The sequence below is a fragment of the Phocoena phocoena genome, chromosome 18 (genome assembly GCF_963924675.1).
Source record: "Phocoena phocoena chromosome 18, mPhoPho1.1, whole genome shotgun sequence".
Lineage (NCBI taxonomy): Eukaryota > Metazoa > Chordata > Mammalia > Artiodactyla > Phocoenidae > Phocoena > Phocoena phocoena.
In genome coordinates this window covers 77,085,220-77,097,239 of record NC_089236.1, presented here as the reverse complement: position 1 = coordinate 77,097,239, position 12,020 = coordinate 77,085,220, and the positions used below count along the sequence as shown (strand labels likewise).

The window sequence follows — 12,020 nt, the reverse complement described above, 5'->3', positions numbered from 1 at the left end:
ACTGACAAATAATTAGAGGTATTACATTAATTGGGAAACAAGACAAGAATATCTACTATCACCACAAATTTTCAACATTGTATTGGCAGTGGTAGCCAATGCAATAAAATAAGAAGAAATAGAAGACATAAATAAGGAAGACAAAAAAGATAACTATGATCATTTACATTATTATATTCCACAGGAAAATTATTAGAACTAATAAGAAAAGTCAGCAGGGTTTCCTGATATAAGATCAACATATGAAACTCAAGATTGAGTATCCCAATAAACAAATTAAAATATAATAGAAAAATAGCACTCATCATAGCAAGAGAAAGTACAAAGTACTTAGAAAATAATCACATAGAAGTGTGCAAGAAATTGATAGAAAAAGCACAAACATATTTAAGAAATAAAAGAATGTATGCAGAAAGAAATATAGATCATATTTATGGAAGCAAAGAAATCAACAGTCTAAAAAGGCCAATTCTCCCCAAATTAATCTATAAATGTAGTTCTCATCAAAATCTCAAATGAATTTCTTTTACGGACTAAGTCAAAATGACTATAAAATTCATATGCAAAAATAAAGATCCAGAGAAACCAAAACAAATAAGAAAAGTAAGAACTTATTATGAGAACTTATTAAAACAATATATTATTGATACAGCTTTAGTCAAATAGATTAAACATCAGGAGGAGGTGAAAAAGCATTTCTAATAAATGGGACAGGGATAGTTGAATATCCATCTAAAATATAACATTTTATCAATTTCTCATATAGACAAAAATAAATTCCCGATGTATTGAAAATCTAAATGTTTAGGAAAAAATGTAAGATGACCTTGGAATAGGAAAAGAATGTCTATGGTAAGTCCCTGAAGCCAGGTCATTGTATATAACTGAACAAGTATCACCGTACACATATGAGCACATCACCACCGGGCAGTGTAGAATCTGCATTGCCATGTACAACCTCACTTGTAATCAGGGAAATGCAAATTAATATTCTCCCCACAATTCTGCTACTAAATATATACCCCAGGGATAATTCTAAACATATATCTCAGGATGTGACACTGTAACTGAAATGAAAACAGACGTAAGTGTCCATCTAAAAGGAAATAGATGAGGGTATTGTGGTTTCTCTTCAGGGGAATTAGTGCAGCAGTTACAAAGAATTAATTAGCTCATTACGTATCAATATAGTTAAACCTCAAAAACTATGTGGAGTTAAAAAGGGAAGTACAGCGTACAATGTACTCTATGATAGCATTTCTTTAATTCTTTAATGACTCACAGTGTTATATACTCGTTATGAAACACCAATATCTAGATTAATTTTTAAAAATGGAAAATTTACACAATATTGATGATATTGTTGTCTCTGGGCAGGAAGGAGAGGAATCGACTTATGTAGATAAACAAAAGTAACTTCGGCTTTTAGCTGCAATTTTCTATTTCTTTTGCATTTAAAAAAATCGGAAGCAAAAGTGACAAATGTTAATCGTGTTAGATAATAGGTAAGACTTGCCTATAACCCTTTGTACTCTTCTTGATTATTAAATCTTTCACCCCCCCCAAATACAGTTAATGAAGAAAGATATCACACAATAAATGGAGAAATACTGAATGTCTATTTTCATTTTCTCACAAATGCACAGCAGCTGTTTTAGTATTTCTATAAGGCATTTGGGAATTAATGATATAAATTCATTTATTAAGTATTAAATACTTTAATAAGGCAATGTACAAAATATCATTTTACCAACTCTTAATTACGTATGGACTGTTGGTATAAATTTTTAGATTATTTTTCTTTTCGACTTGTAATATCCATCAAAGAACTTAAATCTTTATAATCATTTTAGTAAAGTGCTAAGGGGGAAAGTTGAAACTAATAAGTAAATATTTGGGTTTTAATCAGATTTATTTACACATTCAGTCCCTCCTTCAGGTTTCACTTTGTACTTTTGTGTCTGAAATGAGGACAGATGATCTCCATGGCCTTTTTCGAACTTTTAATAACAGTTTATAAAATATATATCGAATGAGAGACAGAGAATGAGATTTTACTTAGGATTCTCAAGTGATGTTAAATATATCGTATGCTCAGATGTTTTCTTTGGGAAATTAATTTCCAATTTTCTTATCAAAATAACAGTGAAAAAAAACACATTAATTTCTAGACATTTTCTCCACACTTCACTTTCTTATCACCCGGTTTACCATTTAGATAGTTTCTTAACCTATTGCAGCCCCTAAAATCCTGAGAAGCATTACAAACTCTCCCTCACTGAGATGCCTTGAATGGACTGGGAGAGTGGTGTGTGGTTTGGCAAAAGTATTTAATTTTGATACCCCTCTGCTTTGCAGTGGTCACAGAGCCCCACTGAGCCCCACCCTGAATTAACGAGAATTCATACAGACCAGCTAGTCAATGATATGCGGACAGTCGCGGGGAGTAAAAAATACCTAAATCTGGAGTTAGGTGACAACTACACAAGTTCCATTACAGATTTGGCAGGGCGGGGTTGGGGGTAGGGGCATGCAGACATCTGATAAATCGCGTGGCTTCTTTTCAATAAAATCTTTCCTCACCGTCTGACTCAGGAAGGAGGGAAACATTGCTCACCTTAACCCTTCCTGTTGGAGAGAATGACGGTGAGCCCTCAGCTAAGGCGAAGGTGACCATCTATAAGGAAGCAGGGCGGGATTCGGGTTGGGGGGCTTAAGCGCTTCGGTCGTTTTGAGAATTTCAAGTCCCAATAATGGGCGATTTTCATCACCTGGGATGCGCCCAATGACTGCCACCATTAGAGAAGATTAATCCTCAAATTTTCAACTCAAAGAGTTACCCTGACGGACCTCATTTCCTTGCAAAAGATAAAACAAATTATACTTTTGTAAGAACCATTTGTAACTATTTATGGCTACAATCTAGTCCTTTTAAAAAGTCATAGATGGCATCTGACTTTTTTTAAAAAGCCTTCTGGTTAAATAATTTAAGAAGAAAATAATCACACACACACACACACACACACACACACACACACACACACACACATATCCTTGATTTGAATTTCAGGCTTTTTCATCCTGGGAAATACGAGATGGTACAGAAATCATGACAAATCCCCCTGCACAAAAAGCAAAAACAACCTATAGATGGAATTCGAAAACTGTCCTAAGATGCTAGGTAAAGTATTATAGGTGATCTATGCAAACGGTGTAGGTATAAACCATAATCCAGGAGGTATTTTTGATGGTTTGCCTGCAGTGCAGAGGACGATGCTCCATCTTCAGGCCCCTAGAGCTTCATAGACTAAGATACTGACTTCCTGTCTCTACTGGATGAGATCCTTGACAAATTCTCAGTTAGAGCTGCAAATCTAATCCGCTGAAAATAATCTTAAAAAGATTAACATTCTTACTGTTATATTAGTGTAGTAAAAATTACGTTACTCGTCTATCAGGTGGTATCTCTGTAGGTTTTTAAAAATCACAGATTTTATCTAAAGTTGAAAAGATAATTTTCTATTTAAGAAAAGGTCAACAACAAAGTAATTACAAAAAAAAATTTTTTTGACTTAAAAATCCTCAAGAGCTACCAGGGGACTATGAACCACATTGGCGGTATTATTTCAGAATTTATTAACTTGTTTAATCAACAAGTTGAGAAGTTAATACAGTCCAGGAACATTTATTTCTTTGAGGGGAGAGTCTATAAGTCCCCCAAATTATATGGAAAACTGTGTGTGAGTTTACGCCATTCATCAGATTCTCAAATTGGACTTCGACCTAAAAAAAGGTCCAAATACATTATAACATTCCGTAAGTACATTAAGTGCTACCTGATTGCATCAATGAGAAACAAATGGAAATCATAAGAAACTTGGATATCATTTCAATATAATATACAGCAAAACACTCTCTTCTGTTTAAAATCCTTGGAAATTCAACAAACGTGCATACACACCACTAACTGTTCATAACTAATAGTGTACAAACTGAATTCTCAGTAGAACAAATCTAAGGAGAATTCCCAAATGAAAACTTAAGCCGTAAATCCCCCTAACCCGGCTAATTCACCTTACGTTCATTTCAGAGCATCAAAGTAGAGATCAGCCTTCTGTGCCATTCAGGAAGGCAGTATTTAGACCAGATACAGACTACCCAACAGATTAAACCAGGCTTCAGATTCTTCAAGGCTATCCTTACTTTTTCCCTACATAAAACATCTGTTGCCTCTAATTAAGAGCGAATAGCAAGTCTCGCCTATGAAGAAGTGCCATTTTTCTGAATATGAAATTGATTGTTCCGATCTTATTAGCGCAGATTCGCTACATGCATTTTGATGCATCTGATGCTGTCAGATGCTGGAGAGGACCGTGCTCACCTGACACCCCGATAGGACCTTAAATTCACATCCTACTGCACACGCACTTTTGTCTCATTTCAGAGAGTGAGCTGTCAGTTGTGAGACATCAGGCCCCACTATTAACATCTCCATCCTTTACGATGACTCAGCCAGACTGCTGTGGAACACCCGCGCCACGTGGCAATAAGTTGATGGAAATCTTTCTGGATGCCTAGGACATTCCATACTGACTTACAAAATCATTTTCTTATAATTAAACCATGTGAATTTAGAAACAGGATAAGATGCCAAAAATATCCGACTGATGATTTCAGGAATTAAATCACTGCATTGATATGTGAATGTTAAAACAAAACTCCCCAGCAGTGTACATGAGTAGCGGCATTCGTATTCTTAAAGAACAAATTGTTTCCTTTATCTGCTATTCTCCAAACAACCGAGATTACCAAAGCAACAGAAAACGAAGAGACTGGACTGTATCTAGGGTTTCTACCATGGCCTCCTTCTGCATTTTTTCTCAGTCCTCATTTCTCCACAATAGATGGCCATAAACTGGGAAGCCTTCTCTCCAGCCATGACCACGAAGATTTTACCAGGCACTGTGCGGACGGCCTTGTGTGACCCCTTTTATCCTCAGATAGTCCTGGAAACCAACCAAAGTTCTTGCAATCAGGTGCCGTCCAAAGGAACAGGCTTGGACACAGGAGAACTCAGGATAAAAATGAGTTGAAATTAATCGTAGGGTTTGGTATCTGGAGACAGTTGGAGAACTCTCCCAAAGTTTCTATAATTCATTGAAGCGGGATGTAATTAATCATAAATTGCTAACATGTTTATGTTTAGCTCAACTAAAATATCAAAAGAATGTAATATAGTATAAGCATATGTAAGACCCCGAAGGCTCAGTGACAAACAAAAAAATCTCCATATGTATGCTTGAAACTCAGTTTGTTTACTGTATTATATCTGCACGCCAAATTGTGCTCTCCAAAAATGTGGATTTCAGATCACGCAGCCATCAATGAATCAATGAATCAATGAATAAATAAAGTATATCTCCAATACCGCTCTAGCGAGTTACCTCCTAAACGTCATCTCTTTATAACCATCAGTCTATTTATTGTTAGGGTGCTTCTATGATAAAAAGGGGATTGTTCCATAGGTTATATTCCTCAGGTGTCCCCGCATATATAAACCATTGCAGTCAGAACTCATGATGAAAATGAGTTAAAATAAACTGTAGGTTTCTGTGTCTGAAGACATTTGGAGACGTCTCCCGAAGTTTCCACAACCCCTCTGCCTGTCCAAGACTCTCTTAACTTACAGGTGCCTCTGAAATAGGCAAGTTTACACCAAAAATCTACTGAAGATCTCGATTCAGGAAAACTAATAATTTCAAGTTTAACACTGATAATTCAGTCCTGGGAATGTAAGTGCAGCAATTGTGAAACAGGTCCTATTTTAGGAGATGCAAAACTTATTTATCATTTGAATATTTTTAAGTTATTATTATTCGCCACACCTTAGTAAGAATCTCTATCTCATTTCACAATCACAAGGATGATAAACCTGTTTGGAAACTAGGTAGAAGAAGTAGAATTTTTTTTAATGTGTAACATTATTTACATTGTACGTATTTTGCTATAATCCAGAAAATGAACCCAGCATTCTAAGAACAAACATGTCATCTGCTTAAATTTCACTTGTCTTCCCTTTACACCTTGTTAGAGTATATCCTATTTATATTTATTCTCTCTTGCAAATTTTACAAAAATTACATAGTGTGAAAAATATTTCCCATCAACATCAAGCGCGCCTGCCCACGTTAACCACAGGAATATATATATTTTTTAATATAATCTTTTCTAACACAATTATAAAATTTCCAAAAGAAATTGGGGATTCATAAACAATAAATGCCTATTCTAAGTTTATCCAAATTTTGAGACTTCTCTGTGACTTAGGAAATGGGTCCGTAAATCTGCAAATCTTTAAGCTTTCCGTGAATTAGAAATACTGCAAACATAACCTTTCTTTGCGTTATTTTTGGATTTAAATTCAGGTTTGGGTGACCCATGGGAGAAATAGAGAAGAAAACATGGGAGTTATAACTCAAATGAGAAAACTGTCTTTTAGAAGTTAAACTTACGATACATTAATTCACCTCTAATTTTCCAATAATCCTTGTCCTTATTCATTTGCCTAGTAGGGAATCATAAAGACAAGACTCATATCATAAATTTGCACGTTGACACAATACTCCCACTGAAAGGGAAGTAATGTGTTTTCCAAGGTTTATGTTTTCATTTTCTCTGAGTGCAGTCGAAAATCTTGACTCTGTTTACGTGTTTTCATTTACATAATTTAAGGCTCTGTAAGATTTAAACGTCAAATGGAAACTTTCTAAAAGTCTTTACGTGCAGCTGGATTGATCTGTTAATTTTGTCAATGTCAACTTCAGCAGAGCTGCCAATGATTTTATACAAGATTAATTTGGTAGTCTTAGCCGACTAGTACTGTTCTGTGAGTGATCTTCGCATTTAAAGGGAAATCACAAATTGAGAGTAAGAAATAATGAAATCCAGAATCCTCACCACATCCAACATCAATGTATATCTGCGAAAACACAGGTAACGCTATAGCGACCCTCAAGTCACAGACTATACACTGGACATGCTGATCAACGAGCAGCGGATTTTTTATGTGTATATTTTAATGAGAATTTAGTACGCCTTTGTCCTTGAAATCTTCTGAGATATCTGTATTTATTTAAGAACTTCCCCATTAATACATATTAGTCCTAATGTTTTCCAAGTAACCTCTGAAAGGAGCCGTTTTCAGGAATTTGGTGACGTCTGTTTGGACAACAAAGAAATCCTCAAGAGGTTTCATTCAAAGACCAGCATACGTGTAAAGACTCCTGGATGCAGCTTTGCTCCCAATGGCCTGCCCTGCCCAAGGTCATTATTGGAGACAAGAATACTAACAAAGTTTTCCACTGGCAAGATGCCAAGAAGATCTATCATTTTTAGATGATCAAACAGCCCTGAAACACTACTCCTCAAAGATGACTAAGGCCAGGAGTCAAGATGGTTACCATAGAGATGCTTCATCAAAAAATCCACAAAACAAGTGAAGAAAACAGGAGGAATTGCCGAGCTGAAACACATCATCAAATTGTTTCTAGAGAGGCATGGGCTTCTCAACGGACTGAAGTGCTTGAGATATTCTTGAACTGTCTTCTTCCCAGATTTATACATTTTTTATACTTCTTGGTGATTAAAAGGCCATAGATGCCTTCAGTCCAGAGAGAATGCATTTGCGTCTCTGTGCACGAGGGATGATTTGATTAATTTATCCAGGGCTGTGCGTATGGGCAGAGGGGGCTTGAATCCCTTAAAATTAGTCCGTCAAATCCCTGAAGTAAAATCATCGCGCTAAGATGAAATGTTTTAATGATAGTTTAACCTATGGGTGACACTGGATTATGAAGCACCTTTAAGAGCGAGCCTAGTTAAGTCGCTATTGTGGGAATCACCGTAATCACCAGCGTCCATCACACCTACCTGCTGGGCTCCTCTGGACTGTGAAGGTAACCATTCACCGTATTCACCAAAAAGCTGAACAGACGACCGTACAGGGACTTGGCCAGGAGGTCCCGGTAAAATTCAGCCATCTCTATGGTGTGTCGCCGTGTGAGCATCTCTCCTGGGAGAGCAGGAAGGGGAGGAGGCATCAGCACAAACTTGCCCTTGTTCAGAAGCCACCAAGCTGTGTCCTCCTGTTTCTCCCTCCACATCCACGTACAACAGAAGATGTTAAAAAACATATTATGACTCTAATACACACAGCCTGTGCCGGTGATTACGAAAACACATTTCTGTAAAGTGAGTGCCGCGCACACTTCGGTCTCATTTGCTGCACTGCTTTTGACCACAGCCTGGAGAGGCAGGCTGCATCATCTCCCTTCAGCGAGGGAACCGGCCCTGTGCAGGGCCCTCTTAACAAGCTTTCTGGTAACGGCTCACTGCATTGGATACGGAGTCCTCTTCAAGGACTGGAAAATTAGTTATATTTTCAATATTTTCAAAGAAGTGATCCTGCTAACCAAAGTGGGGGTCAGGAGGTTGGGAGGAATAGTGGGCCTTAAGGTAGAAATTTCTATGCTATTCTCAAAGAGCTGGTGATCGAAATCTTGAGTGATAACCTTTTGAGTGGCGAATAGACTAGAGAAGAAACCAAGAAAAAGATAAGTAAAGATGATTTGGGATTGAGGCTAGGCCAGCACTTATGCTGGCGAGTTGAGAGGGAGTGAGAATCTAGTTCACATTCTATGGCTTCGGCCAAGCTGGGTACCACTGCAACTCAACCCACAGGGAGTCCGGTAATAGGATGCTGACCACGGGAAATGAGGACTTAGTGAGCTGTCAATCAACAGAGGCACAGGTAAAGGAGAACCGCCTCTGAGGCAAGCTGAGATCAAACAAACAAACAAACAAAAAAGCACCAGCAGGTCGTGAAGAGTCAAACGGCCATGAGTTCAATGCCGCTGAGACGGAACCACACGAAGTGGCAGTGAAAGCAGGTGTCACTTGTGATGTTATAGGATGGAGGTCTCTAGAGCCAACGTGACGGTGGGGTTCTCACCCACATGGCTGGCGAGTAAGGAGGGAGGCCTGGATATATTAAATTACAGATATTAATGGGGAGTTCAGTGTTTCTTTAAAAAGTCATGAGGGGGCTGGGAGAGGGATGGGTTGGGAGTTTGGGGTTAGCAGATGCAAGTTATTACGTATAGGATGGATAAACAACGAGGTCCTACTGTAGAGCACAGGGAACTATATTCAATGTCCTGGGATAAACCATAATGGAAAAGAATATGAAAAAGAATATATATTTAGGTATAACTGAATCACTTTGCTGTACAGCAGAAATTAACACAACAGTGTAAACAAACTCTACTTCAATAATTAAAAAAAAAAAAGCCGTGAGGAAGAATAATGCCTTTGGAGAACTTCAAGAAAGTGTATTTCTTGATGCAAGGTCACTGGTGGGAAAATGGCTGAGGATGAAGCATAAAAGTGAGGTATGGCCCCAATAACAAAGGGCCTCTCAGGACCTCCAAAAGGGATGATATTTACTCTAAAGGAGTTGGCGTATCCTTTCAAGGCTGTTATCTATGGATGAAAATCATATTTGCATTTCAGAAAGCTTATTCCTGAAGCAGTGCAGAAGGAAGGTAAAGTGAGATAAGGCCAGGTGAAAGACTGATCAGATTCTCTTGCCATCATCTAAGAAAGACAGTTTAAGGGAGTGGGGATGAAAGTGAAGGAACGAGGGTGAGAGTGGGAAGTATTTATGGGGTAGAACTGGCTTGTGGCTGATCTACTCAGTGGAGGACGAAGAGTCAGGAATGGCTTTCGGGTAACTCAGTGGATAATGGGGAGATCCATAAAGCTTGGGAACACGGAAGGGGAACTCTAGGAATGAGGCAGAATTTACAAGCCACATGCCAAAGTATCTGCAAGTAGGGCCATTGGGAACAGAAGGTAAGAATAGCAGTGATTTTGAGAAAAAACAATATCAGATGGACGCTGAGTCCTCAAAATTACAATAAAGAGGCAGCTTGGTAAGGCAATGACTTGTAGTGGATAAGTGAAGAGCATTTAGGAAAGGCACCCTCTTGCCACTGAGTGGAGATCCTACAGCGCAGAGATTCATCTCGGGAGTCAGATGGCATTAGAGTCTGATTCCAGGCATGCCATTTACTGGTGATTTCATGTCCAAAGTTATCTAGCCTCTTTGAATCTCAGTTTTCTCATTCATTAAAATGGAAATAGTTAAGCCCACCCCTTAGCAATTTGGAAGAACTAAAAATTCCAACATTTATAGCACCTGCCACGATGCCCTTCAGTTCGTAAGTGCCCAATAATACATGGCCGCTCTTACCCTGACTGACGAGGAAGAGGGAAAAGGATGCTCTTCACAGCCTGGCACCACAGACACAAACGCATCCCATGTTCTAACTGAATAAATCCTCTTGGATTGATGACTTTATTTGTCTAAAATGAGTCACTAGCTAAAAAAGGTGACCAGCTCATCAGAATGGCCTCTCAACAGTGTAAAGATTTTCACAGAGGTGAAAAGCAAAGTACAGAGAAACTTACCCTTAAAATATTGGATATCAGTTGTTAAAGCAGATGCCAGCTCATCCGTTGATACTTGCAACATTCCAGCCACTAAACGAAAGCATAAAGTTAATACGTATTTTTGACAGCGAGAACACGGTATTTTATAATTGAGGAGTTTGTATAGACCCATTAGAAAATGTGTGCATTAAAGAAACCAAACTACCACTGCAATTGGCAAATTCAGCTAGAGAAACAGTGGCTTAGAGGAATGGAAACGTTAATGAGTTCTCAGGGCTCCTGCATTAAATCACTGCAGGATTCTTTCCCTCCTGCCCTCACAAATGGCCCTGAATGCTTTTCCCAATTCCTGGTTAAATTACTTTGATATGAGGCAAAGATAATGCTGGTCACGACAACCTGTGGCTTTAAGGCGTTTTGAAAAAACCTGGGAGTGACTGACAAGGCAATTTCAAGGGAGAGAGGTTTGTGACAAGATCTTTAAAGGGAAGTAACTGTGATCTGTTTAAATGTTCAGCTAATAACATGCTCCCCAAATATATGGGATGGCAGGGGGCGGGGCGGAGAATACTTAGAACGGTATAAATAAACCCAGTTACGTGCCGAAGCATCACCGCTGTTACTGTGACACAAACGTACATCTTATTCATTCACATAACCAGAAAGAAGAAAGAAGAAGAAAGAGGATACAGTTCTTTTTTTCCCCTCCGCCGGCCGCCCTCACTGAATCCCACTCCAGCAAAAAAGGGTTGATTCCACCTGACTTTTCTGTACTGTGTCGCCATCCACTGGCCAGTCTGCAAAGCGGCACATCGATGAGGTTACTGTTAGATCTGTCCCACTGACCTTGTTCCAGAAGCTGGAGGTCAGACACAAAGGCGGAGTCGGCTTCGGTCAGAGCAGTGAACCGAATGTCTCCAAGGTGTAATGTGGCCGCTAGAATCACACACACGTTCTCCACCTCCTACACGGTTGAGAAACAGAGGAGATGAGCGGTGCTGCTTAGAAGAAAGATTCAAAGACCAATCCTTTGAAAAACCTCCAAGTAGGTTTAAGAAATGATGTGCGTGCTATGGGGGGGGCTGTGATTTTTCAGACCCAGAATGTCCCGTTAGAGAACTACCAATCTCCAACTCAAAATCAAAATCGGGAAACTCAGTGTTCCTTCCGCAGCCAACTTTTCTGTTCCCTAAACGAGAGACAGTGAGGACGTGACGTGTTCTGATATAAATGAATGGTTTCTGGATAAGTATCAGGATGAAGCATGAATGGTTGTGTAACCATGGTCTGACTGGCTGGACATCACTTATAGGGTCGGACTTCACACGTGTCCCCCCCAGGGCTGGCAGAACTGTTACCGGAGGCTTAGCCGACTTCAGGGTCATGTGGCTGCTTCCCCAGAGAGCATCAGAGTCCATCCCTTAGTTCTCTCTGTTTTGAAATAAACTGCTATTATGCTTACAGAAGTTTTCATTTCTGCTGGAAAATTAATGGAGGTCTGATGAAGA

At 38.9% G+C, this 12,020-nt stretch overlaps 1 protein-coding gene across 1 annotated transcript in view; it reads right to left on the bottom strand.

The window, feature by feature from the left end:
* MYO16 (myosin XVI) overlaps window positions 1-12,020 on the bottom strand; it is a 404,938-nt gene that overhangs the window by 186,405 nt on the left and 206,513 nt on the right. The window contains exons 17-19 of the mRNA XM_065896022.1: window positions 11,359-11,476; window positions 10,531-10,602; window positions 7,930-8,071 (exon numbers count right to left, since the gene is read on the bottom strand). Of these exons, the coding sequence (XP_065752094.1) occupies window positions 7,930-8,071; window positions 10,531-10,602; window positions 11,359-11,476 (332 nt within the window). The remainder of the gene's footprint in view (window positions 1-7,929; window positions 8,072-10,530; window positions 10,603-11,358; window positions 11,477-12,020) is intronic.